General features: G+C 36.9%; 1 protein-coding gene across 5 annotated transcripts in view; it reads left to right on the top strand.

Annotated features, from left to right (window-relative positions):
* Positions 1-27,993, top strand: part of vti1a (vesicle transport through interaction with t-SNAREs 1A) — a 331,706-nt gene that overhangs the window by 178,823 nt on the left and 124,890 nt on the right. For 2 of the 5 annotated variants that reach the window (XM_072557431.1, XM_072557429.1), the window contains one exon: positions 150-211. In XM_072557431.1, the coding sequence (XP_072413532.1) occupies positions 150-211 (62 nt within the window). Of the gene's footprint in view, positions 1-149; positions 223-3,003; positions 3,100-27,993 lie in introns of those variants that run through there. The other 3 variants (XM_072557434.1, XM_072557433.1, XM_072557432.1) reach the window with 2 other exon arrangements.

Raw genomic sequence — 27,993 nt, 5'->3', positions numbered from 1 at the left:
CTGCTGACTTTCTTCTAAAAGAACAAAAATGGGTTCCTATCAGTGACAGTGTAGAGCTGTTTTCAATTTAAAAGATGATATGTGTTATAAAATAACTATTTTGAGTTATTCTGCTGTGTAACCCCTTCCTTCCTCATTCTTATTATCAGCTGCGTGAAACTGATACAAACCTTGGTAAGAGCTCCAGGATCTTGACAGGAATGTTGCGAAGGTAAGGTCAAGGTAGGAATCTGTTGTGCTTTTTATATAAATAACTTTCCCCCTTTCTTAAATGAAGGTCTCCCAGCACATGTGCCATTGGTTTGATTTGAGTTTTCCTATTCCTTTTCAATGCCTGTTTATCATTTATGTAGCTTTTTGCGGAGTGCATGCAGTACAGACAGTACAGATTCATCTCACATAAAGAATAATCCAAATTGTGCATTGATACTCTATGGGGATGTTGTTTCATGCTAACTGGACGAAAAGCATTTTTGGTTGATAATTGAAGCTTGTGTGCTATGGGAGTGCCAGTATTAATGATTGAATTTATGTAAAACACTGATCCATACAGGTGATTTGAGATATGTTTTTGAATAAAATTTTGATTACTGTTTGTTTAGTTTCTTGGTTTTAAATTTAGTGCAGATTTACATTATCAAGTATAAGAACCAAGAACCAGTGATTACAACAGTTTGATTGAACTCTGTCAGAATTTGTTTTGGCGTTTTGAGGTCATTTCGAGTTTGTTTTTTTTTTCTCTGCTAATTCTTTGTAATGAAAGCTGGCAGTCTCTTACAAAAATGGTCATAGTAGGAACACCCAAATTTGCCAGTTATATTATAAGGATAAAATAAGAGGACATCTAAAAGATGTATAATGCCTAAGAAAAAAATAAAAGCAGATGTGATTGGGTGATGGGAGGCAGAAAATGAAGTATGTTGGAGGTACCAGCGACAGACTGGATTCATTCAGACGGGGGTGGGGGGGGGGGGTGTTATGTGAAGGCACCTACTTTCAATGAATGATCAGATGTTAATATTTGGTACCATAATAGAAGATTACCATTTTTACCAATAAAATACTATTTTCCTTTTGGGCAGGTGATGCTGTCTTTTTAATATAAACAAATGCTTTTAATACCCACAATTGAGTCCTCCAAGAGCAAAGTTTGGAAGTTATGGGCCCAATCAGCGATTGTATTCTGCTTGTAGAATAAAAATCTATTTGTACATAGACACCAATATTAAATACTACCAGGACCAATTTTCATCTCACATTCTTATTTAAACATAAATAATCTCTCATTTATGTTTAGGAAGTGTGAGTGCTGAAAACTGTATAAACTGTGGACTTTGTAATGGAGGCTGTTCCATTCTGACGTTTTGGTTGGTCTAGATAGTGAAAGCTCCAGGCTGGGGATCCTACTCATACACGTAAATTGGGACCAGCGATGTTTAACAGATCAGATGTTGCATTTAGGCAGCAAAAGACTAAGATTCACAAGGATTTTACTATAAACCTACACCAGTTTCCACCTTTTTCCTTCTGGACCATTTCCTGTCCAAAAGCCAACAGGCATTCAGGAAGAAGCAGCAGTTCTGTACTTTTTCAATCAACTTGTAAGTACTGACCTCTGGAGCATTGTTGATAATTATACACCTCTTTTAGATACTTTCTAATCAATCTGTTCAGATTGCTATTTTACACCTCTGGAATAGGCCTCTGAGATAGCGACACTACCACTGTGCCACACGACTTGTTGTGACTCACCTCTGGGACAGGAGGGATTGAACTTGGATGTGCTGACTTAAAGATTGGGACATGGCTACAAGACCCCTTGCTTTAGATCTTTTTTTAAAATCAACCTGTTCAGAGATGTTACTACATGCCTCTGGATTAACTGAGACTTGAACCTGGGATTCTTGGTCCAGAGATAGGGACACTCCCATTGCGTCAGCAAAGCTCCCACTTAAACACCGCTTCCTTATTTACACACGGCCATTCACTCCCTGGAGGGGAATTGAACCCTGCTCTCCCACATGGCAGGCAAGGATACTAACCATTGTACGACTGTGGAGCTTCCAAGTACACGCCTTTTATTTAATATATCCATACATATTATTGGGGAAGCGATGACCTAGTGATATTATCGCTAGACTATTAATCCAGAAAGGTGAAAGTGAGTACTGCAAATGTTGGAGATTAGAGTCCAGAATGTGGTACTGGAAAAACACAGCAGGTCAGGCAGCATCCGAGGAGCAGGAAAATCGACATTTCAGGCAGAAGGCATGCCTTCGGATGCTGCCTGACCTGCTGTGCTCTTCCAGCACCACACTCCATTCTCAATTGTCAGGAAAAAACCATCTGCTTCACTAATGTCGTTTAGAGAAGGAAATCTGCCATCCTTACCTGATCTGGCCTGAATGTGACTCCAGACCTACAGCAATGTGGTTGACTCTTACCTGCCTTCTGGGTAATTAGGGATGGGCAACAAATGCAGGCCTAGCCAGCGACGCCCTCATCCCATAATGAATTTAAAAACACAACTCAATAGCACTTTTTCTGACCGCCAAACCACATATGTGTACACCAAGGCATGTGTGAGGGAAGAATGTAGGAGTAGAAGTGAATGGTGTGCAGCAGCAACCGATTATATTTTAAACAAAAACCTCCTCACCAGGTGGAAGGATACATAGACAAATTTTTAATCATTAAAGCAATTGACCTGTTGGGAAATGGAGCTGAGGATTATCAGACCAGCCATGATCTCACTTAATTTGCAGAGCAGACTCATGAGCCAAATGTTCAACTTTTGTTTCAGAATCTTATGGTCCTGTGATAACTCTTACTACCTCATTATTTGTAAGTGCTTTGATTATGTGAAGGTAAAATTTGGTGCATTCCTACCAGTTGAACATCGTGCAGGTCCTTGATTGATTTGGCAGTTGTTCTAAATAGTTTATCTTAAAAAAACACATGTGTGCACACGCACCACCAGCAATAATTCTATTACCTAAACAGATCTGGTTGTTTCGCAAGACAAGCCACACACTTGGCTCTGCAATGGGAACATCCTTAGAACCATCATGGGATAAGAACCTTCGGAATGGTGAGAAAGACGCCATTGACAGTACAAAGACAGAAAGGACAATTAGAGATCTTCAGTCGTTGAGAGTGCTTCATGCTGTTCTTCTGTCACATCTAATTACAGTCGATTTCATCCACCTTAAATAAACTGTATGTGCCCACTGAACAACATTGATATGCTTTTCAAATAATATCGCAGAGCCATCATCTACCCAGAAATACTCTTTGCATAAACAGATTTTCAAAAGTTTCAACATTTTACTAACTATAAATGTATCTATTTGCTAATCTTCACCCTGGTTCTCACTCATAGAACCTGACTTATAGGTTTTGTTGAGGATTGTGACTTATGCAAGCTGTTTCCCTCGAGTTTGTAATGCAGGAAGCTGGAAGGATGCCATGGCTCTGTCGAAGGCCCTAAAAATGCTTGCGGTTGGAAACCTTTAGGGCTCAGGCCTGGGATAATCTAGCCCAGCTGGCTTTGTGTTGGTGGGGGGGATGTGGGCTGATCACTGGTTGAGAGATTGGCAAGGATCCCAATTGTGTTATCATCCTATGAGAAGGCAAAATGTTCTATTCTCATTGCACAACTGCCCTGCTATCAGACTGTGGCTCAGCACTTCCGCAAGGTTTTCTGACCCTCAAGGACTGTCCTGGAGCTGACATAAATTAAAAATGAATTTCTCTGCGCATTTCTGCAAAAATATTATAGGATCATGTAGAAAAAAATATATGTTTGATATTTTCTTTGGACACCTTTGTTAATTAGTTTTAAAATGTTTGGAGATAGATGAGAGGAAAAGTTGTTTGAGCTGGGCAGTTGGAATACATCCAAATAGAGTTGGCAATCTTACTCCATCCAATATATGAGAAAGTAGATAGTAGACGTCTGGTTTGAAATTTATTTAATTTAATCTCGAGCCTGTCTGAGGTGGAGGTGGTGGAACTTCTATATTCTAAGTTTGAGCAACCCAAAGAATTGCTAATTGTGGTGCCACTGACTCCTATAAGGACTGTCCATTTGCAGTGCCCATTAAGGTGACTGCATTCTCTGTCCTTCATTACAGAATTATTTGCTTGTACACAGAAAACATTTTTCTTATAAAGATTAGGCCTTTAAAATCTGTACAACACCTGTCAGCCTCTGTGAAGCCCAAGAGATCAGCTAACTCTCCACTAAGTCACTTCTTGGCTGTTGCATTAACCTTAACCATCTCCTAGTTAGACCTCTCTATCTCAACAGCTAGATGGGGTTGCTGATTTCTTTGCTGCTTGGAATATTGGGAGTTCAGCAAAAAGGAAAATGAAGGATTCTCAAATACCCTACTGTGCAAAGCCCTCTGATTTATGCCATATTTCTATGATGTTGCCCATCCTGTCTCTGTTAATGATATTAGTGGACATCAAATGTGCAGTCAGTTAGCAATCCTCTTGTTCTTAAATCTTCCCTTGTTTATATACTGGTTTTTCCTACACAAATATTAACAATGGATTAGTTTGTATGCTTTGTTGATGTGCAAGTCAAGACAGCATTGTCTGCATACTTCAAGTAAAAGCAGAAGTATTGTCAAGAGTGCGGGAACTAACAGTAGCAATTTTTGAGAGTAAATTGAAGGACATTACAGTAAAATGTCTCATTGTGATTTGCATGCGTAGTGTGAAATGGGAGAGGAAGTAGTTGATAGCCCTTAAACTAAACCAGGATTGATGTAACAACAACAGTGATGTGAAGAGAAGTCTCATCACGAAGGGGTTATCCTTATCCTTCACTGAAGCCAGTACCTTCAGATATGATGTAGCCATTGACCTGATCAGCCATCTGTCATTCAACTGAGGGAAAGAAGATAAATTTTCTATTGCTCACTATGTTTCAAAAGCACCTCCTGGAATGCCTCAAAGGATTTTGGAACATTAAATGATATTGCTTCAATTATTCTTTCCACTGACCACCATTAGAGAATGCAATTCTCCTTTCAGGACATTGGTCTATTTTTAAGAGGTAGCTTCCTGCTGGACTGCCTTCCCTCCCAATCATCAAATTCCATATAAGGTGCATCATTTACGCTGGCCACTCATCCGTTGTAATTAGATGAAGTGTGACTGGATGGATCTATTGGGTTTTGAGTTCACTGCATCTTGAGTGGAGAGATTTCCCACTGTTCACTCAGTGTCAACTTGAAGTCTAACATAGCCTAGAATGTTAATGGTAATTAAGCAAGAACATTGTATGTGCATTATACAGTGTATAAATGCCCTCAGCCCTATATCTAGTCTGTCTTACACACAACAATTGTTGCATTTCAGTTGTCACTCAGTTCCAGGTAAATGCTGGAGATTAGGGATTATTAAGGATTTGTACCAAGTGGGAACAGGTGACATAGCCACTTGGAAATTTATACTTGCAAAACTGCTAGATTTTGGTCCTTCAAAAGAAATATACAAGTAACCCAAAAACATTGTGCTTAAAATGCTTCCTTCACAGTTCTTATTATTTAGATTTGATTTACCACTAGACCAAAGCTCAAGCTTTATTTAATATTGCCCCAAAATATAATCTAATTTATTTTTGTCTGAGTTGCGTTAGTTGGATTCCCAGTTTTGGAGGAAGGAGACTTAAAAGGATACATGGTCAAACATGTGTTTTTTGCTTTGATTAAGCAGTTTTAGAGAAATGCCCCATTGTTTCAAGGTAATTTAGGCAATCAGTCTACTTTCGTATTCTAATCAACATCTTTTGAAAGGATTACATTCAGGGAATGCTCATCAACATACATTGCAATATGCTACACTGCAGTATCCACTTTAATGTCTTTTAATTTATATTAATACCTTTGCGGTCCAGAAGTTTGATGTGAGTTCAGCAAGCGTACTAGCCTATTGGAAGTAAGAATTAGAACATTATTGTTCTTTTGTTTAACAAAGTGCACCACTTTTAGACTGATGTATGTTGCCTACAAATGAGTAATTTCTAAACTCGACTACTTACTGAAGCAATGGTGAACAAAGGTGAACAACTTTGATCAAAAACAAACAGAACAAACAAGACTTTTTTTTTCAAAAATAAGGATTTTCATGCCTTTAAGCTAAAGACAGCTTGTCCATTGATAAATGAATAACACTGATAGGGTTGCATCTTTGTCAGTTTTCTGTTTTCTCTAAGTATTCTTACAACAACCTTTTCCAACACCAACCGTTACTGACAAAGGTTCACTTTACTGATTGTCATTGCCTCATTTTACAGAAACCCCATACTTCTGCCTGTGAACCGTAACTTAGAAATATCTGATTAAGAGTAATATGTAAATGCCCTTAAAAATGACATTAGCTAAATTCACAATTCAGAGGGAAAGGAAGTAGGAATTGAAATAGATGCTTCAATGCCTGCAGACAATCAAAAACAAGTGCTGCCAAAGGCCCACAATGACGGTTTCAGTAACAAATATTCTACATATGTCTCCATTTTGTCAAAACTCATTAAATGGTCTGCCTGCGTTATGTCAGTTGGGGTGTCGAGAAATCATTCATCATTTTTTGTGCAAAAATAACATGAAGTCATTTAAATAATATCATATTAATGTTAAAGTTCAGCTTGAACTCAGCTGTCACTTAATGGCATAGCTTAATCAGACATAGCATTTAGAAAAATGTGGTCGACACTGGTATGTTTGTTTTTAGGTTGGCCGAATCAAATCAGGATTTATGATACTCCAGTCGGACATATTTTTACCATGTTTATGCTTGACATGCTTCAGATTTGCTTCTGAAAGTATTTATCGTAATTTTAAAAACAAAAGCGAGCCATCCATGAGTAGTTTGTTTGTATGGATTGGCAGTTATTTAGTTAGACAAGAGCGAAGAAAAGTGTTCTTTTAAAATTGTCCATTAATTATGCAGCTTTCTGAAAAATGTGTTTACCATAAGAAAGCCATTGCAAGTTTGCCTTTTGTGTACCATCTGTGAAAGGTATTTATCATGTACATCAATAAAGATAATATACAGTGGGAAATTAATTTGTAACCCCATTATAAAATTCTGGTTCCTTTAGGGCATTGTTAAGGGGCCTGTGCTATTCTGTGAATATTGGAACATGTGTTAATCATTAGACCTAGTGATAAATTTGTTTAGGGAAGTAAATTCTTTGCTTCAAGCCTTTTTAACCCTTATTTAATCCAAACTGCACATTCTATTATGAATAGAATTATCTACATTTTATTGTTTCATTAAATATGGCTTTTGATGATGCTGGAATTAATGATAGTCAGCCTTCCATGCATAATTTCAGAATGATATCATGCAATTAAAAGTACATTAATGCACTTTTAGTTGGATGGTAGCTTTGAGTGTGGATTATCTTGTTGAGCAAAAATTGCTGAAATAGAAATTGTTAAGATAAGTGGGTATGGGAAAATGTGCAGATCATCCACATTAGCTTTGGAACCTGATTTTTCTGCTTGTATAAAGCATTCAGTTGAAACAGATGCAGGTTTCTAAAACATCTTCTATGTCAAAATATTATAGATGTACTATCTCCTGATTTGTAGACGAAAGTGTTTTTTCTAGCAACATGCCTCATAATATTGCATGTCTTAAGCAAGTGATTTATCTGATCAACTCAAATGTTGCTCACACAGGTCTTCAAGTATAAATTATCCTTGTACACTGATAGGAGGGAAGAAAATTCCCGGTGGAGATGACCAGAATTGGTTTCCGTGCCAGTTAAAAGGTAGAAGGCACTCGAGTGTCCAACTTGGATTAAAAGTATCCTGCCACTAACAGCAACAAAGCACTGAATTCTTGTTCCCGACCTGACTTTGCAAACCCAGCTTGGGAGGAAACGCCCTTCAATGGGTGTCGAGCCTGCCATTCCCAGAAATAGTGCAGAGGCAGCCACAGGTGTTGCTGGTTGTCAAGGTGTGTTCTGTGAAAGGCCCTCCACAGTGCTCAGGGACTTTGGAGGAAAAGACTGAAACAGAAAATAACTCCCTAACTCTTACCATTTTTGCTCCTACGCACATTCCCCTTGTCTATGCCAAGCGAGGCCACCTCATATCCCCATCCATTCTCTCAAGGCCTTTTATTTCATCTATGCCAACTTAGTGCCAACTCATGGCCCCATCCACTACCGATTGCATTTCATTCTCATGCCATTTCACTTAGTACTAATGAGAGGACCAAAAATGAGATGAAACAAAATAAAGTTTTCAATATCTATTGGTTATTTTACTATTTATAAGTAACACTCTCATTGTTGAAAATACATTCACTAGATTTAAATTCTTTCAATTATTCAATCATTTATAAAAGCAAGCATTTGTAGTTATTGGCCTGAATCAAAGACTTGAAAAACATTTGGAGCTGTCAATCAAATTGTGAACTGACAGAAACCCCACTATGATAATGATAGGTTGTGAAATCATTCATGTGGCTCAAATCCAATACTGAAGCCTTCAGGTTTATTGTGTGAAATGGTCAGAGCACTGTTACTTTTAACTGCAGACATTTTGAAATTTTAAGGCAGGAGATTTAAATGCTTTGATAGCGTCCCAGTTCCTATGCATTTCACTGTTGCAATGAGCTTATCCACCTTTTCATACACATTGAAAATTTTTTATCAATAGCCCAAAAGGCCAGTGGGCTTTTCCCAAAGTGTGCCTTACCTCTAATTGGGTCCCCAGACCTATCCCAACAGGTATCAACTTTCTAAAGAACTCCAGTAAGTTTAAACCTTCTGCTGTAAAATGCATAACCAACAAGTCATGTTTTGGAATTTCTCTAATGAAAATTAGGACTGACTGAAGGCATTGGCAGTTTAATATGTACAGGTTGCATCCATGGACCATGGGTGTGCAAATTGCAAACCGTCCCATATGTCCCCTTTTCTCCTTTCCTCTCTTCCTCCACTCTTCACTCCCCCACCCTGACCCCAATCCAACCCCTCCACCTCACCTAATGAAAAATGGTGCTAAGATTGGAAGAAGGACTTCTCAACACGAGGGGGATCTAATATCATTTTGGCTAAGATGGAGACCTTCTCTATCGTCGTGAAAATTTAGGCTGAAGTCTTCTCTTCACTTGAGCAATAGTCAAATAAAAATATCTGTTTCTTTGATGGCCTAATGAAAGCTTATGAAAGAATCTTCGAAGCCAAATATTGCCAATATATTATTTTACTCGCTGGGATGACCATCTCAGGTTGCCAATTTAAGTGTTCAATATTCAACAAGCAGGCACTTGTCATTTTATCATTTCTTTCAGGAAAGCTTTCTGATTGAGTCTTGGAGAATTTTGTTTACAAAGGCTATTTGTTGTAATATGACTCAACATATTTAACTTATTTCATTCATGGAAATCTGGCACGAACCATTTTGATACTTTGTGCAGTTAAATAGCCCACTTGGTGTTAGGATTAAGTGAAAGATGTTCATTTGGATAAATAACCTAGAGGTTATGCTGCATCCCTAGAGCAATGTGCATATTAATAAGATGGAAGCTTTATTTTGAAAGTGAATATTCATATCCATGTAATGCCTACTCTTAGTTTTAGCTCAGTTTTGAATTGTTATCTTGAGTGATATTGGTATTCATATTCTATGGCACAGAATTCTGTCGCACACCATTTTGTTCATGTCTGCTAATGGTGTATATACATTCAAAGGGGGTGTTTGATATATTATCTACATAAAATTAACTTTACTCCTTTTTGTCCTGAAAAGAATTGCCCTTTCAAACATGAAAAGCCAAAGATATTTAAAAAATTGAAGTAAGAACTGAGTTTGAGACTTTGGTGTTATGGGTAAACAATGCTGAAGAACTGTTTCAAATAATGTTTTAAGATCAGATTGCTTGTAATGTTCAACTGGATTCAAATCTTGGACAAAGAAATTGATCTACATACAATTAATATAATGTGTTTTGTGAAACTTAAATGTTGCACTATAATAATGTATGTAGTTTTTTGGAGTTAAATAGACAGATTACAAATCAGAATCTGTCAATCGAGACTATATCAAATGACTAGGAAGTAAAAGGTATCATCAAGCTTGTTGAATTCAGCTCAATATCTTTATTATCAGACACAAGATATTAGCTATCTGTAACTTAAAAGGAATGTATTAGCTAATGTTTTGCTTTAATTATGCACAACTGCCTCAAATAAAAGCAGTTTTAGTTGTCTTGTATGCTTACACTTTGGACTTCAGCCCATTTATGTTGTGAATTCCACAGCACTGGTAACAACAGATAATGGTTCTACAAGTGCACAACCATAGAGATGTGCAGTAGCAGCAATGTGTCAATTACAATAGGTCAAAGTCAGTGGTTTTTGCATATATTTTTATTCAATATTTTTTGAGATAATTACTTTCACACTGCTTATTAAAAGTAACTTTCCTGTATTTTACTAATTTACATTGAACCAAGACATTTTTGTGCTTATCATGGTGAATGTGTCCAGTTTTTCTAGTTTTGTTGCTATGTGTCAATATCAAAGATTTCCAAGTCAAGTGTTGCATGGCCACATGCTGGATAAAGGCCTCTCTCTGCTACACTACCTCAGCAGCTAGGTATATTTTAAATTGCTGCCATAGCATTGTGTATAAGTCGTCCATTATAGTTTGCTCTGTTTTCATTTTCATTGCTCCCTATACACCCAATATTAATTTCCTTACAACACAAATGTATACTTTATAGTAATGTGCATATTCCTCAACACAAGATTCTACCACATTATGAAACTTGAACATTTCAACAGTAAAGCAGCAGCATTAAGTCATAGGATTTCATGTACACCTGTGTTGACACAAATATCTCTGACTGAGACGATGTTAAGCTGATTAATTTAATGATTGTACTTACATTATTGGCACTGGGATTTTCCATTAACAACTGCTATAAATCATTGCTTAAAATAACTGCTTTGTTTTATGAGACTTCTACATTGCCATGTTGCACATTCATGACAGGTAAAGGCATGATGCTGTTTTGAATTTTACTTCTGCAGTCAAAGCACTTATTTCATGTGACCATTTTTGATGTTCATAAAACCTTTTGGGAAGGACATAGTCAAATGAATGCTCACTGGGTGCTGTACAAAATCACAAAACTGTTTTGTCACTAATAAATATAGAACAAGTGTAGTATTGTCAGAATAATTGTAACTAACTTTTATTTAAATCTTGTGAATTACTAATGCATGAGAAATTTGCACTGATTTTTTTTGCTGAAAAACTTTGTGGCTAACAATTGCTACCCAAGTGTTACATCAGAACAGTACTTCTTTGTTAACTACCCATCATTGCTTTTCTTCGCCTGGGATCATAAATTGCCTAAGTCTAAGGAATAAGACCAAGCCACTTAGCCCTTCTTGCCTGTTTTGGCAGTTTATTGAGTATTGGCAGATTTGCACACCAAATTATTTAGCCATCCTTGCTTGATATCCCATTGGTGCTCTACCTCATTAAAATCTAACAGTCTCAGTCTTAAATATGTCAATTGGCCAGTTAACCGTAGCCTTTTAGAAAGAGATTTGCATTATCCTTTTGTGAAAAAAAAATCTTAATTGTGCTATTGTATATCCTATCTCTAATCATAAATACACTGTCCCTGTTCTAGATTCTGTAAATAGGCTCTCTGTCTGTTGTGTTGAATTTCTTTATCAATCTTTAATGATCGAGATCATACTTCAGCTGTCACCACTCAAGAGAATGAAAAGTACGTTTATGCAGCCTGTTGTCCTAACCTGACACTTTCAGCCTTTATGTAATCTAAGTGACTTTGCAGTGTACTCTATCCAAGACCACTATACCTTTTCTGAAGTTCATGCCCAAAAGTCTATCGAAGACCTAATAGAACTGAAGTATCACTTTCTGACTTATGCATTTCAATTCCCTTGAAACAGTGTAACACTCCATTAGCCACTTTGCTAACTTATAAACAGAGCAGGCTATTCAGCCATTCAAGACAGTTCTATCTTTTGAGTCAGAATCTGCCCAAGCTGAAACCGAACTCCAGTTCTCACATTTGTGTTCCATATCTCTTTAGAGCATTGACCATAATATAATTGAATTTTACATATTGTTCAAGGGAGAGAAGTGTGAGTCTAAGTCTACTGTTTTAAATTTAAATAATGACAATTGAAAGTGAACTGGCAACTTAGTTCATGGAATAAGTCAATTGAGATTCAGTAGCAAACAAGGGGATATTCAAGGAAGTGCAGAATAGATGCATTCCAGCATATCAGAAAATTCTAAAGGATGGACTTGCACGGTTAATTATAACAGTCCAAGACAGTTTCAGATTCAAACAAAAGATGCATAATTGTGCAAAACTACTTGACAGATCAGAAGATTGGACAGAATATTAAAAAAACAGAGAATTACTAAAAGATGGAGGGAAAAGTTAGACTATGAGAGAAACTAAAAATATAAAAAACAGGAATAATTTCTTCAGATATTTAAAAAAGGAAAGAGTGAGTAAAGTTGTTCCTGTAGAAAACATGTCTGCAAAATTAGAAATGGAGGATAAAGAGATGGCAGATGAACTGAATGGATATCTTGCATCAGTCTTCACAAGTGTAGATACAAGTGGCATCCTGGGTGTAGCTGTAAATCAGGAATTGAAATGGCAGGAAGAAATAAAGAAAATTGCAATTACCAAGGAAGTAGTACTGAGTAAATTGTTGGAACTGCCAGTTGACAAGTTCCATGTCCAGATGGATTTTATCCTGGGGTCAGTTTTTTAAAAAAGTAACTAGCGAGATTCTTGATGTGCGTCCACACTTCTTTTGGATTGTGGTGGTTTTAATTGCCCAAAACTCATTCAACTTGCGCAAAGCTGCCTTTGGATTGGAAAATTTTAACTATAACTTCTTTTATTCAAAAAGAGCGGAAAGGAGGAAGGCAGAAAGTAGGAAACTACCGGCAAATTAGCTTGACATCTCTCATAAGGAAAATGTTACAAGCTATTATTAAAGATCTTATAACAGGGTATTTAGATAAGATCAAAGTAATCAAGCACATCCAACATGGTCTTGTCAAAAGAGACTAATGATTAACCAATTTATTGGAGTTCTTTGAAGATGTAAGTTGTGCTATAGGTAATGGGGAATCGGTGGATATACTGATAAGATGCCACATTAAAGATAATTGCAGAAAATAAAAACTGATAGTGTCAGGGAAAACATAGCAACTGGCTGGCTAACAGGATGTTGAGAATAGGAATAAGTGGGTCTTTTTCAGGTTGGCAGGTGGTCATGAGATGTGTATATCACAGGGGTTGTTGCTGGATTTGCAAATCTTTACAATTTATATAAATGATTTTGATGAAGGGACCAAACGTACGGTAGCTGAAATTGCTGATGACGCAAAGATAGGTTGGAAGGTGAGTTGTGAAGAAGGCATTAGGAGTCTTCAAAGGGATATAGGTAGGTTAAGTGAGTGAGAAAAGATCTAGCAAATGGAATACAATGAATTTGTTCATTTCAGAAGAAAGAATACAAAAGCAGCAGATTATCTAAATGGTGTGAGGTTGCAAAGCTCAAAATTATTATGTCATGCAGCATGGAAACATACCCTTTGGTCCAACTTGTCCACGCCAACCTTTTTCCACAATCGAATTAGTCTCATTTGTCTGTGTTTGGCTCATAACACTCTAAACCTTTCTTGTCCATGTACCCATCCAAATGTCTGAGATCTGGATGCCCTAATGCATGAATCACAGAAGGTTTGTATGTAGAGGTCGTTCTGCTTTTACATGTGTTTTGTTAACGTGAATTCGCTGTAACACAATTGATGAATTGGGGACACTGTTTCTAAAGCACAATCTTTTAAAGCGTGTGTTGGGTGTTACACAATTACATCACCAACACCTTGAGTGTTGTTTCTAAAGCACAAGTCTTCTATAGTGCGGGGTTGCACAAGAACGCTACCATCACGTTATAGAAGAACTACCTGTAGGTACAGGATGTAATCAGAAAAGCTAACATAATGCTGTATTTTATTGTGAGGGAAATTGAATGCAACAGTATGGAGATTATGCTTCAGTTATTCAGGACACTGGTGAGATCACTTCTGCGGAAGTGTGTGTAATACTGATCATCATCTTTACTGAGGATGTTGATGTGTTGGATGCAGTTCAGAAAAAGTTTACTTGGCTCGTACCTTCAAAGATTTCCTTATGAAGAAAAACCGGACAGGCTAAGACTGTATCCTCTGAAGTTTAGAAGATTCAGAGGCATATTTAAGCATAGAATATTCTGAGAAGACTTGACTGGGTGATGTCAAAAGGATTGTGAGACAATCTAGTACAGGGTAGCAAAGTTTGAAAATAAGGGGTCATCCATTTTGAAAAGAGAGAGAGAAACATATTTTATCAGGGGAGGGTTCAGAGTTTTTTATTAGATTAGATTAGATTAGATTAGATTACTTACAATGTGAAAACAGGCCCTTCGGCCCACCAAGTCCACACCGACCCGCCGAAGCGCAACTCACCCATACCCCTACATTTACCCCTTACTTAACACTACGGGCAATTTAGCATGGCCAATTCACCTTACCCGCACATCTTTGGACTGTGGGAGGAAACAGTGTATATCAAATGTTTAAATTGTTTTCAGGCAGAGGTAGGTAGATTCTTGATTACTAAGGGGATGAAAGATTATTGAGGGGGTGGGATTTACAGGAATGTCGGGTTGAGGTTAAAATCAGCCATGATCTTATTGAATGGCAGAGCAAACCCTTAGGACCAAGTAGCCAAATCTTGTTCCTTATTTATTTGTTTGTATATTCTAATTGAAAGAACTCTCAATTGGCAAGTAATCCACTCGGGATTGGAAATAATAGGATGATGAACCACATAGTCACATATTTATTGACACAACTAATCCAATTGTGTTTTAAAAATTAAACTATTTTATGGTTGCCAGTGGTTACTGGCAATTTTCCCATAACTTTTAATGTATTTGTTACGTGTTTCCAACTTAAATGGTAAAACAAAATAAAATGTAGATTACAAGGGAAAAGAATGGTGAATATTGGAGTATTAAAAAAAATTGTTAAAATATAAAATGTTTAAGAGGACAGTTGAATTCATGACATAATGCAACTAAATGTTTTAATATTTCTCAGTCAGAGCAAATAGTTTGTAAATACAGCTTTTGGATTTTTAATTGGGTGCCAGTAATTGCAGTTGACTAAGAAAAACTATGCAATCCATTACAATTGATGTCTAAAAGTGACAGAGATATAACCAAAGAATTTCACGTTTTGAGATATCAGATGGCCACTTTGTCATTATTCCCATCAGTGTGCTATTTACTCAAGGTTAATGTAGTTCATAGAGCCATAGAGATGTACAGCATGGAAACCAACCCTTCGGTCCAACTCGTCCATGCTGACCAAATATCCTAAACGATAGCGAGTCCCATTTGCCAGCACTTGGCCCATAACCCTCTAAGCCCTTCTTATTCATGTACTCATCCAAATGTCTTTTAAATGTTGCATTGACCAGCCTCCACCATTTCCTCTGACAGCTCATTCCATACATGCATCACCCTTTGCATGAAAATATAGCCTCTTAGGTCCCTTTTATATCTTTCCCCTCTCACCGTAAACTTCTGCCCTCTAGTTCTGATCTACTCCAACCCAGAGAAAAGACTTTGTCTATTCACCCTATCCATGTCCCTCATTATTTTATAAACCTCTAAGGTCACCCCTCAGCCTCTGACGCTCCAGGGAAAACAGCCCCAGCTTATTCAGGCTCTCCCTATAGCTTAAACCCTCTAACCCTGGCAACATTCTTGTAAATATTTTCTGAACCCTTTCAAGTTTCACAACATCCTTCCTATGGGAAAGAGACCAGAATTGCACACAATATTCCAAAAGTGTCCTGTAAAGCTACAACATGACCTCCCAACTCCTGTACTTAATACTCTGACCAATAAAGAAAAACATACTAAATGCTTTCTTCACTGTCCTATCTACCTGATACTCCACTTTCAAGGAACTGTCAGCCTGCATTCCAAGCTGTCTTTGTTCAGCAACACTTCCCAGAACCTTATCATTAAGTGTATAAGTCCTGCCCAGATTTGCCCTTCCAAAATGCAGCACCTCACATTTATCAAAATTAAACTCCATCTGCCACTCCTCAGCCCATTGGCCTATCTGATCAAGATCCTGTTGTATTCTGAGGTAACCTTCTTTTCTGTCCACTACACTTTTGGTGTATTCTGCAAACTTACTAACTGTACCTGCTATGTTCACATCCAAATCATTTATATAGATGATGAAGAGCAGTGGACCCAGCACCGATCCTTGTGGCACACCACTGGTCACAGACCTCCAGTCTGAAAAGCAACCCTCCTCTACCTTTGAACCAGTTCTGTATCCAAATGGCTAGTTCTCCCTATATTCTATGAATCTAACCTTGATAACCAGTCTACCAAGAGGAACTTTATCAAACGCCTTACTGAAGTCCATATAGATCACGTCCACCATTCTGCCCTCATCAATCATCTTTGTTACTACTTTTAAAAAAAATCAATCAAGTTTGTGAGACATGATTTCCCATACACAAAGCCATGTTGACTATCCCTAATCAGTCCTTGCCTTTCCAAAAAGATGAAACTCCTGTCCCTCAGGATTCCCTCCATCAATTTGCCGACCATTGATGTTAGACTCTCCAGTCTATAGTTCCCTAGCTTGTCCTTAGCACTTTCTTAAATAGTGGCACTACATTAGCCAACCTCCAGTCTTCTGGCACCTCACCTGTGACTATTGATGAGCCAAATATCTCAGCAATCACTTCTCTAGCTTCCCATGGAGTTCCAGGGTACACCTGATCAGGTCCTGAGTATTTATCCACCTTTATGCATTTTAAGACACCTAACACCTTCTCTTCTGTAATATGGGCATTTTTCAAGATGTCACCATCTATTTTGCCACATTCTGCATCTTCCAAGTCCTTCTCCAGAGTAAACAATGATGCAAAATACTTGTTTAGTATCTCTCCCATCTCCTGCTGTTCCACACATAGGCTACCTAGCTGATCTTTGAGGGGTCCTATTCTTTCCCTACTTACTCTTTTGTCCCTAATGGATTTATAAAATTTCTTTGGATTCTCCTTAATCCTATTTGCCAAAGCTCTCTCATGTCGCCTTTTTGCCCTCATTCATGATAAAATGGATAGAATAAAGCAATTTCCTGTAATAAAGTAAGTCAAACTCAATGGTTGTTAGTACAGATACAGTGATCAAGGTAGCCTGTGAGTGCGTGAATGAGAATTTACCTTGACCACAATGATTACTAACCTATAAAAAGGAACATCCAGAGCAGACTATAGAGAGAAGGGTCATAACCATTAAAATACCAAAAGTTGCAACATGTCTGATGCAAATTTTATTGGTTACTTAAAATTGGTTGAAGACTTGTCAAAGTGTGCACCTCTAGTATTCTCTTGCAGCTTATGTGAAATCTTAGTAATTATTGAAAAAAAATTATTATGGGAGATTCTGGATTGCTGAGATAATGAACAGAAGCATGACTGGAGGTAAACTCCCTGCATTGGGTCACAGAACACAAGATGAAATAAGTGCATTTAAAATTCAAGAAATTGAGCAGAGGGTTTTAACTCTGATTACCATGCCCTTCTTCATTCCAATCAAGTTTGGATGAAAAACCAAGCAACAGCAAAAAAAAACCTGTAAAATCATTCCGGCACTGTGAACTGTTTGGACAGACTTCTACCTATGTTGCATATGCTTGGAGAATTTCTGAAAATGGTACCATTGGACTAATGAGCAGATGCTGACATACAATGCTTAATAACAGAAGCCTTTCATTAAAATACGGTAGCGGGAGCAAGTCAATAAGCATTACCATTGACACCTCAGAAATCAGCACCCTACTGTTCCAGATGGAACATCCTTTCCCTCCTATATAAATCTCCAATATTTGAATTTGTTGCAAGTATTCCCAAACAGAGCTAGTGCTTGCAGAATGTTGAATTTGGGTGCAAGAAGTTCTACCATTGTGTACTTCTAACTTGTGTAAATTTATTTCTACTGCTATCATAAATCCTGAGAGAGGTGTAGGGGAAAAACAGATTGTGAAACCCCACCAAGATAATGGAGAATATGACTTAACTTATAAAAGAGCAAATGATCAGAACAAATTAAATATACAGAACTGGATGCCCTGTATTGAAACTAGCCAGCTGAAATTAACAGCATAGATGATGAAAACTGATCAGATAACTTCACTTGTAATATGACAATTAAATGGTTGAAATAGTAACAGAAATGGACTCAGAACAACTATGGCAAAAACTGGATTCTTGATATTGGGACAATTGCCAGACACAGAAACCACAATGCTTCTTAGATCAGAGATTAATTGACTATTAAAGCAAGTCTTATCCTGAAAACATATAAACATATTGCACCTGAAAACCTGAAATTGCTTATGATTGGTGAGAAGAGACCTCAAAACCACCATGCAGTATTGAAAAAAATGGCAGGTTAGCAAGAGATGTCCTTGCCTGACCTGAAATGTCAGTACAAATTCTCTTTGTAACTCACGAATGCTGAAAGTAAATTTGCAAGGATTAAAGTGAATAGAAACCAATAATTATTCTGTCCAAGGGTAATAAGTGTGGATGAACAGTTGAGTAAGTGGCTAATAGCTGAGAAAAACAAAGACAATCCCATCAAAATGTCAGAATGTTGTAGGCAGTACGAGAGGAAATGACTAAAGAAACCAAACTTAAAACAATAGAATGATGATATAAAACTTAGACGAAGAAGAATTTGCAAACAGGGAGGTCTGAACATAAAGCAATTCTGATCACCAGGAAATAGGTCACAGGAAAACAATTGGACTATAAGGCTGAAAAGTCTCCAGGACTTGGACGGTTTGCACCCTTGGTTTTTAAAAGATGTGATGGCAATTAGTAGCTGCATTGGTTACAATCTACCAAACTTCCTTAGATTCTGAAAGTGCCCATTGGATTGAAAGGAAAAAAAAACTTTCTTTCAAGAATGCAGGACGGCAGAAAACAGAAAACTGTAATCCTATTAGCCTAACATCTGTCATAGAGAAGGTTCTGGAACGAAGGAGCAGCGCTCCGAAAGCTAGTCCTTCCAAATAAACCTGTTGGACTATAACCTGGTGTTGTGTGATATTTAACTTTACAGGAGGACAGTTAAAAAATCTAATGTGATCAGGCAGAGCCAACCTGGCTTTATGAAAGGTAACTTTATGAAGAAGTAACAAAAGGTAGATACAGGGAAACAGGTTGATAGTATTTGATAAGGTGCCATATCAAAACTTGCTGCATAAGATGAGAATACATGGTGCAGTACGTAACAGGTCAGCATGGTTAAAGGACTGATTAGAGGAGACAGAGTATAGATAAATGGATTATTTTCACGTTTTTCATTCACTCATGGAACATGGGGGTCATTGACAGTTCAGCATTTACTGCTCAATTCTAGCTGTCTTTGAGAAAGTGGTGGTGAGCTGCCTTCTTGAACCACTACGGTCTGTGTACTTTAGGTAGACCCACAATGCTGTTAGGGAGAAAGTTCAAGGATATTGACCCAGTGGCAATGAAGGAACAATGATATATTTCTGAGTCAGGATGGTGAATGGCTTAGATGGGAACATGTAGTTTGTGGTGTTCCTATATATCTGCTGCACTTGTTCTTCTCGATGAAAGTGGTCATGGGTTGAGAAAACCAATAGAGATAAAATGAAGAACATAAAATATATGGGATGGGGAGAAGAAGCAAATTGCTCTCAGGTGGAGTTCTGCTTTTCTGCTTATCAGTAAGGGAGAAAGGTCTAAAACATGGAAAGTTTTGTGAATAGCTCAGAGACATTAAAGAGCTGAGTATTTTCTCAGAAGTGGCCAAAACATGAGCACATATTACACATATCTTAATTTTAAGTGAATTATCTTTGTTCATCACTTGTGCGTTTGGTTCATTTGCACATTTCTATTGTAAATTTATTTTCTTTTGATGAGAAATCAGTTTCTCATCAGTTTTGATGAGAAATAAGTGAAAAATTATGCGTCTGCATTTTACAACAATGACATGGGAAATTTCATGTTTCATGGAAAGTGTTTAATGTTTGCAGATGGACTTAGTTAAGAAAATAGACTAATTTGGTTTTGATTCTCAATATTTAAGGAAAAAAGCCCTTTGCTTGAAAATCTGAGGCATCTCTAACCATATGCTTGCATTAAGGTTATTTTAATGTATGTGCATTTTCTATTTTCAACATTCTTAAAAGATTACAAATGTTAAATGGACTGCATGTGGTTCTTAAACTAATTATTTGAATTAAAAATGTTTGGTCCTGAGAAATATTGGAAGTTGTAACCTTGAAGTTAGCTTCACCTACATTGATTTATCTAAGGATTTGTCATCTGCTTCATATTCTGGCTCTTACCTACTTTTGAAATTTATACTCCTTATGAGGAAATATTCTTTGAAGTTCAGAAGGTTCAAATGATCTTATCAAAACATACAAGAGTCTGAGAGAGCTTAACAGGGCAGATACTGGGAAGATATTTACCCTTGTCGGGGAATCTAGACCTAGGGAGCAAAGTTTCAGAATAAGGGTCACCCATTTAAAGCAGATGCAGAATTTCCTTTCTCAGAAAGATGAGAATCTTTGGAATTCTGTTGCCCAGAGAGCTGTGAAAGGTGAGTAATTGTATATATTCAAGTCTGAGATAGAAAGATTTTTGAATTATCGGAGAGTTCAGGGTTGTGGAGAACATGAAGTAAAGTGAAACTAAGACCAGAATGACAATGATCTTATTAAACATAGGAGCAGTCTACACCAGATCCTATTCCTTATGTTCTCACTCATCATTCTGCAGACTTCCCATTGAAGTGCATGTGGTGTGAACTATACTACAGGGTGAACTTGACAGGTTTCTTGAGGTTTATCTTTCTCCTCTTTAATAAAGTTCCTCTTGTCTAATGGGTTAGTTGAGCAGCTAGTCCATTGTCCTCATTTACAGAAAAAAGAAATGCAAAAATCCAATTTTTTTAGATGCTATAAAGTTCTCAGCATTTATTTTCACCTGATATTGTGGTTTAACAGATATTGCAAATGAACTGACATGAGCATTTCGCACTGCTACAAAATTATCAAGTGCTCAAATTGAGGTTCCTCATCCGCAAAAGAAAGAAGCTAATGTTAAAATACTGCAGTCTGTACAGTGAGTGACTTGTGATGAAACCAAATATTGAGTGGATCCTGGCCACTTTAGCAATTTTAGGATCAAATGCTACAACATGAGGCGTGTTTAATATTTCAAGAAAATTCCAAAAGTGAAGATAATGCAATCAAGTTTTTGGCAAAAAAATCAGGATTCAGCTTTGGCGATTTAACACTGCTGCTGAATAGGGGATGAAACCTGAGTTTCAAAACAAATAGAAAATAAATAAAAGAAATAAATCAAAGCTAATGATAAAAACCAAAAGAAATACAAACTAATAATAATAGATATTCCCAGAGATGCAAGTTCAAGTCAGCTATAAAAAACAGTACAAATAAGCTACAACTGGGATTGGAATTAATCCCTAACCTATTTAAGAGAGGGTACAAAAGCTCATTATAAAAATTGAAGATCAAATGTACTATGGAATAAGAACTCTATCTTTAAAATTGTATAGCATCTTACAAGGAAAGAGAGGAGGGTCAAGCAATAGAGGAAAATGTGCGATTTCTTGAGGGGCAAGATTCAGACTGGCATTGATGATAATCCTACATCATAGATGCAAATCAGATTTTTATAATTAGTTGAATGCAGTAAATAATGGACTTATGGGATGTCCAAGCAAATTTTCAATGTAACTGAAATGCCATTAAAATCTAACATCTTGCAGTCCTGCTTGGCAAGATGTAATGAATGGCGTGCCACAGGATCAGTACTGAGGTCTCCACTTTTTATAATTTACATAAATGACAGGACCAAAGGATTGATTGCTAGAAAATTGTTGATGATACAATGATATGCAGGAAAGTAAGTTGTGAAGAAGACTTAAGAAGGCATCAGAGGGATGTAGATAGGCTAAGTGAGTGGATGTCATCAAGCCAATGGAGTCTAATGTTGGAAATGTGAAATTGGCAGGAAGAAGAAAAAGTGTAATATCTAAATGATGATAGATTGCAAAACTTAGTGATGTAGAGAGATATAGGTGTACCAGTGCGTGAATTGTAAAAAGTAGGTGCAACATGCAATTAGAATAAATAGCAGAAGAGTATAGTTTATTTCAAGCTGGATTGAATACAAAAGTGTGAAGGTTGTACTTCAGATCAGGATTCACAAGATCACATCAGGATGATGTGCACAATATTGGTCTCCTCATTGAAGGAAGGATGTAAATATTTTGGAATCAGTTCAGAGAGGGTTTGCAAGATTAATACCTGGAATAGGCAGATTGTGTTGTGTGAAAAGGTTGTCCAGGCTGCGCTTGAATCCACTGGAGTTTGAATAACTAGGAGGCAACTTGATTGAAACAAAATCCTGAGAGCGCATGACAGGATGCATGAGAGAAGAGCATTTCTGTTTTGGGGGAATTTGAGAACTGGGGTCATTCTTGAAAACAGAGTTGAGGCAATTATTGTCTCACAAAATATCATTTAACCACCTTCCTCAAAAAATGTTTTGGAAGCAGAGTCTTTAAATACTTTTAAGTGAGAGGTGGGTAGATTCTAGATAAGCAAGATGGCAATAGGTAATCTGGACAGGCAGGAATCTGCAGTAATTAGATAAGCCACATTCACTTGGAATGGTGGGAGAAAGTTGAAAGTCTGATTGGCTTGCTTCTGCTCCTAATTCTTATGTAGCGATTTTTAGCTAGCTGCTTCAAAATTTCATAAGATTTCATCTCTTTTGAACTTTCTAAGCCATCCAAGTAAATTATAACTTTGCCTTTATAAGTAACGTCCTAGTATCTTTTCAAAATTAGAGCATGATTTCTATACTTATCAGTTTTACATCAGCAATGTTTAATTTCCTTTTGATGGAAATAATGCTTAAAATCATAAAAGTAATTTATCATTAATATCCTTCGACATATTTCCATTAAATCTTCAATTAGGGAGCATTGCTCTCTGATTGTTCAAAAACTCTTGTATGAAACTTTAGTTCTATTTAAATTCAGGACTTAGCTTATAAAATACACTGGCTGCCTACTGCAGCATTGAGCAAGCATTAGGTTGTTGGATTTGCTGTCATTGAAACTGGCTGTTATACGGAGGCCTCTTCCACTTGTTTTGATGGTTCAAGTGGATATTAGAGACCCCATGACATAATTTGACGGAGAGCACATTTTTCACTCAATGTTTCACCCAATATTCCTGCTTCGAACAACACCATCAGAACAATTTAACTTTTATCTTGTTGGCATTTGTGGAGTCTTGTGTGCAGCGTGACTACTACTTTTGTCTACATAACTTCAAAGCACCTGATTTTATTTGAAGTGTTTTGAGACCTTTCTCAGAGATGTGGTGCTGGGTACAGTTATAAATAGTCCAAAATGATCAACAGTGTACTTCCAGTATCCTGAACATTTTGGGACACTTGAATAAAATTATAATAGTATTAATAATTTTTTTTTGTTAAATACATTTTCATCTTTCCGAGAAAACATCAGATATAACTGAGGTAATTCTACTGATAGAAAGCATGAATGTTCCAGAATATATAGAAGACTCAGATAATATTTCCTTGGGAAGCCTTCTGCATGCCTTGGTAGATCAATAGATAGAAACTTATAAAACCTCTTTATAAAGATAAGATCTTGTCCATCAGCCTTGTATTTTGTTCGACCGACTAAAGTATTGTATTGCAACTATTAGCATAAATGTCATGCGTGCTGTCTTCCAATAAATAAGACCTTTTAGTTTTTTCATATTGAAACCTAGCCCAGATGTTGTGTACAACATGGGTGGATGACATTTGAAATATAAAGCAAGTAATTGATTTAATTAGCATTCTCCTTTCACTCCTATGTATACATGTGTTCACACACAAGAAAACACTATCTGTCTCCCACTATCAACCCAGTTCAGTTAATGTTTTTGAAATAGATCAATAGATAATTTATTGCAGTTTCTGGGACTTTCTATGCAGAAATTGACTGTGACACTTGCCTATGAGGACACTTAAAGACTATCTCTGACCTTGATGCTCTCTGGGATTATAGATGTGAAAGGCCCTGTAATACAAATACAAAACAAATTTTTGAAGCCATCCATTGTTAGCACTGCAAATATATGACTTGCTCAAAATGTGCTTTCTGCCGAGACTGCTTTTGTAAATTTGTGCCTAAGATTTACTTAAGCATGATTTAATATGAAAGTCTGTGACCCAATACTAACCTTTAAAGTTCAGGAAATAAAATGTGCCTGCATATTGACTAAATTATGTTTAATATTTATATTTATTCTGGAAAAATTGTTAATCTTTCTTTTAAAAAGTGTAATAATGTTGGAAAATGGCTCAGTCAAGTAGGCATTCTTAATGTGCAGCTTGTGGACTTCATAATGGCAGTGAGTAGTATTCCATCAGTAAAATATTGAAAGGCTTTTCATATAAATTATTATAATAAATGAAACTATCTGCACCCTACCACCTTATTTATGTGTTTGTCTTTTTCAATATCTGACCACATTTTCTTGGGCTTTTAGTCTTTACTAATTTGAATCAATTATAGGACAAATTTTAGTTGCTTGTAAGCTTTGTGTGGATAGTGCTTCAAAAAAAGGGCATCTGCTTTTCTGTCATGAAGTGTCTATAGCTTTAATACATTTTCCATTTTGGAAAGATAAAATAATTTCAAACTATAGCATACAATGCAAACCATAAGAACAACATTTCAACTATTTCTGTCATTATTTCTATGTTAATGAAACTAAATCAACAGACCAGCTGATATGTGCTGAATAATCATATTTTTGTGATACTGTATCTATGCCACTGCATCTATAAATACTTAAATGTGCATTTCCATTTCCAAAACGTATCTTTATTGATCAGGCTTTGTTGGTTAAATCTAGTTGTTTTCTAATCAAACATCATTCTGCCTATATTAATTCCAGTGATATTCAGCCAAGTCCCAATGTGGATCACCTCAAACACTTATCTCTCCAGCTAGGTGGTGGTGGGGGCTGGGTGTAAAAGGATTCAGATGGATATGTTATGATATATTACTTTATTTATTACCTGTTGTCTGAGCTGTCTACTACTTGTGTTACCCTATGATTCATTTTGGCAGTGTTTAGATCTTTACTGTGACTTTCAATTATCGTGACGAACACTGATAAACATTTTAGTTCTTCATAAATGTCATAAGTTTGTCCACCTGTGGAAAATATCTCTTATCTTCATTTAAATCAGTTACATTTTCTCAACAGTAGTTACTTTATGTTGTGTTGTTAAATTGGGCATTTTTACTAGGTGAAGGAGTAGTGCCACCTAGGCATTCATCTCTAATTCACCTGTGTTATGATAGATAGTTGCTTTACTATGTTTAAGCATGTTAACAAGGTACATTAAAATGTCACCTTGAAGCTCTTGTATTGGAGTTGTACTCCAAATTGAGGCATACCTTGGTTTTACCTTTGCTTCTCAATACCCCAGGTGTCAAAATGAACATTACCATTTTATATATAAAAACTGAAAGAACTGTGGATGCTGTAAATCAGAACAAAAACAGAAGTTGCTGGAAAAGCTAAGTAGATCTGGCAACATCTGTGAAGGGAAATCATGGATGCTGTCAGACCTGCTGAGGTTTTCCAGCAACTTATAACATTTTATATGTAGTAGGTTCAAAAGATTTCAAAAACAGCTGTTTTGACTTAAAAGGTATTTAATATTTAAACTTATATTGCATGAATAAACTTTTACACATGTTTTAAGCAGAATTTGTTCAATCATTTATATTTGTACAGTGTGGCACATCGAAAATCCACCCAAGGATGCTTCACCAATTGAAAATGTTAATAACAATAGAAATTCTTGGGTGGCTTCTGAGAACAGAGTGGCATAGTGGCTCAGTGGTTAGTACTGAGCTACCTCACAGTGCCAGGGTCCCAGGTTCGTTTCCAGCCTCGGGCGACTGTCTGTATGGAGTTTGCACATTCTCCCCGTGTCTGGGTGGGTTTACTCTGGTTTCCTCGCACATTCCAAAGATGTGCAAGTCAGGTGAATTGGCCATGCTAAATTGTCCATAGTTGTTAGGAGCATTAGTCAGAGGGGGGTGGGTTACTCTTCGGAGGGTCGGTGTGGATTTGTTGGGCCAAAGGGCCTGTTTCCACACTGTAGGGAATCTAATCAAAAAAAAAGGTAGCAAGGTAAAATAGGTTTGAAAATGAATTCCACAGCGGCAGGTACTTTCACGAGAGAGAAGTTTAATCATTTATTTTATACAGATCCTCATTTGTCTCATTATTTAGGAAATATTTTCAAGCCATCAGATTACATTTCACAGACTCATTTTATTACAAATGTACATTTATAAGGTTTTATGATTTATGACTGCCTCTTTCATTTAGGTTAAAGATAACACAACACCAGGTGATAGTCCAACAGCTTTATTTGGAAGTACAAGCTTTCAGAGCACTGCTCCTTCATCAGGTAGCTAGTGGAATAGGATCATAGGACCTGGCTATCTGACAAAGGACCAGTGCTGTGAAAGCTTGCACCTCCAAATAAACCTGTTGGACTATAACCTGGTGTTGTGTGATTTTTAAAGTTGTCTACCCCAGTTTAATACCAGCACTGCCACATCTTTCATTTAAGGTCAGATAATGGAATGAAGGGAATTATGTGACCTGCTCTAGATTCTGCCAGAGAACAAAATTGGGTTGCTTGGGTGTTAATGAATGTCTGGGTTAACTTATTGGGAAGAAGATATGGAGGTGAAGTTATTGACACCTGTAGATCGATGTCAGGTTTATAACTTATTGTGCTTTGAAGTATCTATTGAATTCCAAGCTAGAGGATAGTTAGTTAGCATTTTTACCTGGCTGCAAAGCCCATATGATTCACATTGCCACGGTGATGGGCTTTGAGAGGGCAAGAGTCCATAATAAAACCTTACAGGTTTGGGTTAGGGAACTTTTCTAAAGTAGCCCTATAAGTCGCAGACATAAAGGAGTCTTCAAGAACTTGAGAGACAACAGAGACATGAAGGCAGCCAAACTTGCACCTGGAGGATAAAAATTGCTCACTGCTTTATTCGACATAAATCAGGCAGACAAAGTCTCCTGCTTAAGTTGAAGAGATCCATTGGTCAGGATTTAAACAAGTTTGGAATATTTGCCTACATTTGTGTAAAAGGGGAAATCTGCAGGATTACTTACATCCTGAAAGTCATTTAAGGGATTAGAAGTTACCCAGCTGGGAAAGGGAAAAGGAAAGCAGACCGTCAGGAATAAGAATAGCTTTGGACTGGTTCAGGGAGAATAGTGTGTTAATTAATGGGCTGAATAAAGTATTGCTGAGGTTTGAGATTGTCAGTCATGCTAAAAGTTGCATGGGATAATTTTCTGTAGTTTAAAACATAGGTTTCTACAAAAATAATGTAAGTCCGTGTTATCTTTGTTGCTTTTTGTGTATTCTTGCCAGTCAGTCACTGAATTTAGATATCGTAATAAAAGTTATCAATCACTATAGGGATTGAAATAATCTTAATAATAATAAATCATCAATTTCGGTAAGCTTTTTTATTTAAGGGTGGGAATACCTGAAAAGATTGACTGTGTTGCAGCCAAACTTACTGACATACAAAGGTAAGTGTGATGGAGCACTACCTCCACTTCTTCACCAAGCTCGATCTTTGCACCAGTCTTGCTCAGCTGCATCAAGAAGGCACTGCATATAGCTTTTTATACCACTCTCAGC

Source organism: Chiloscyllium punctatum, chromosome 38 (assembly GCF_047496795.1).
Source record: "Chiloscyllium punctatum isolate Juve2018m chromosome 38, sChiPun1.3, whole genome shotgun sequence".
NCBI classification, from domain to species: domain Eukaryota; kingdom Metazoa; phylum Chordata; class Chondrichthyes; order Orectolobiformes; family Hemiscylliidae; genus Chiloscyllium; species Chiloscyllium punctatum.
This window is presented reverse-complemented; position numbering and strand designations above follow the sequence as displayed.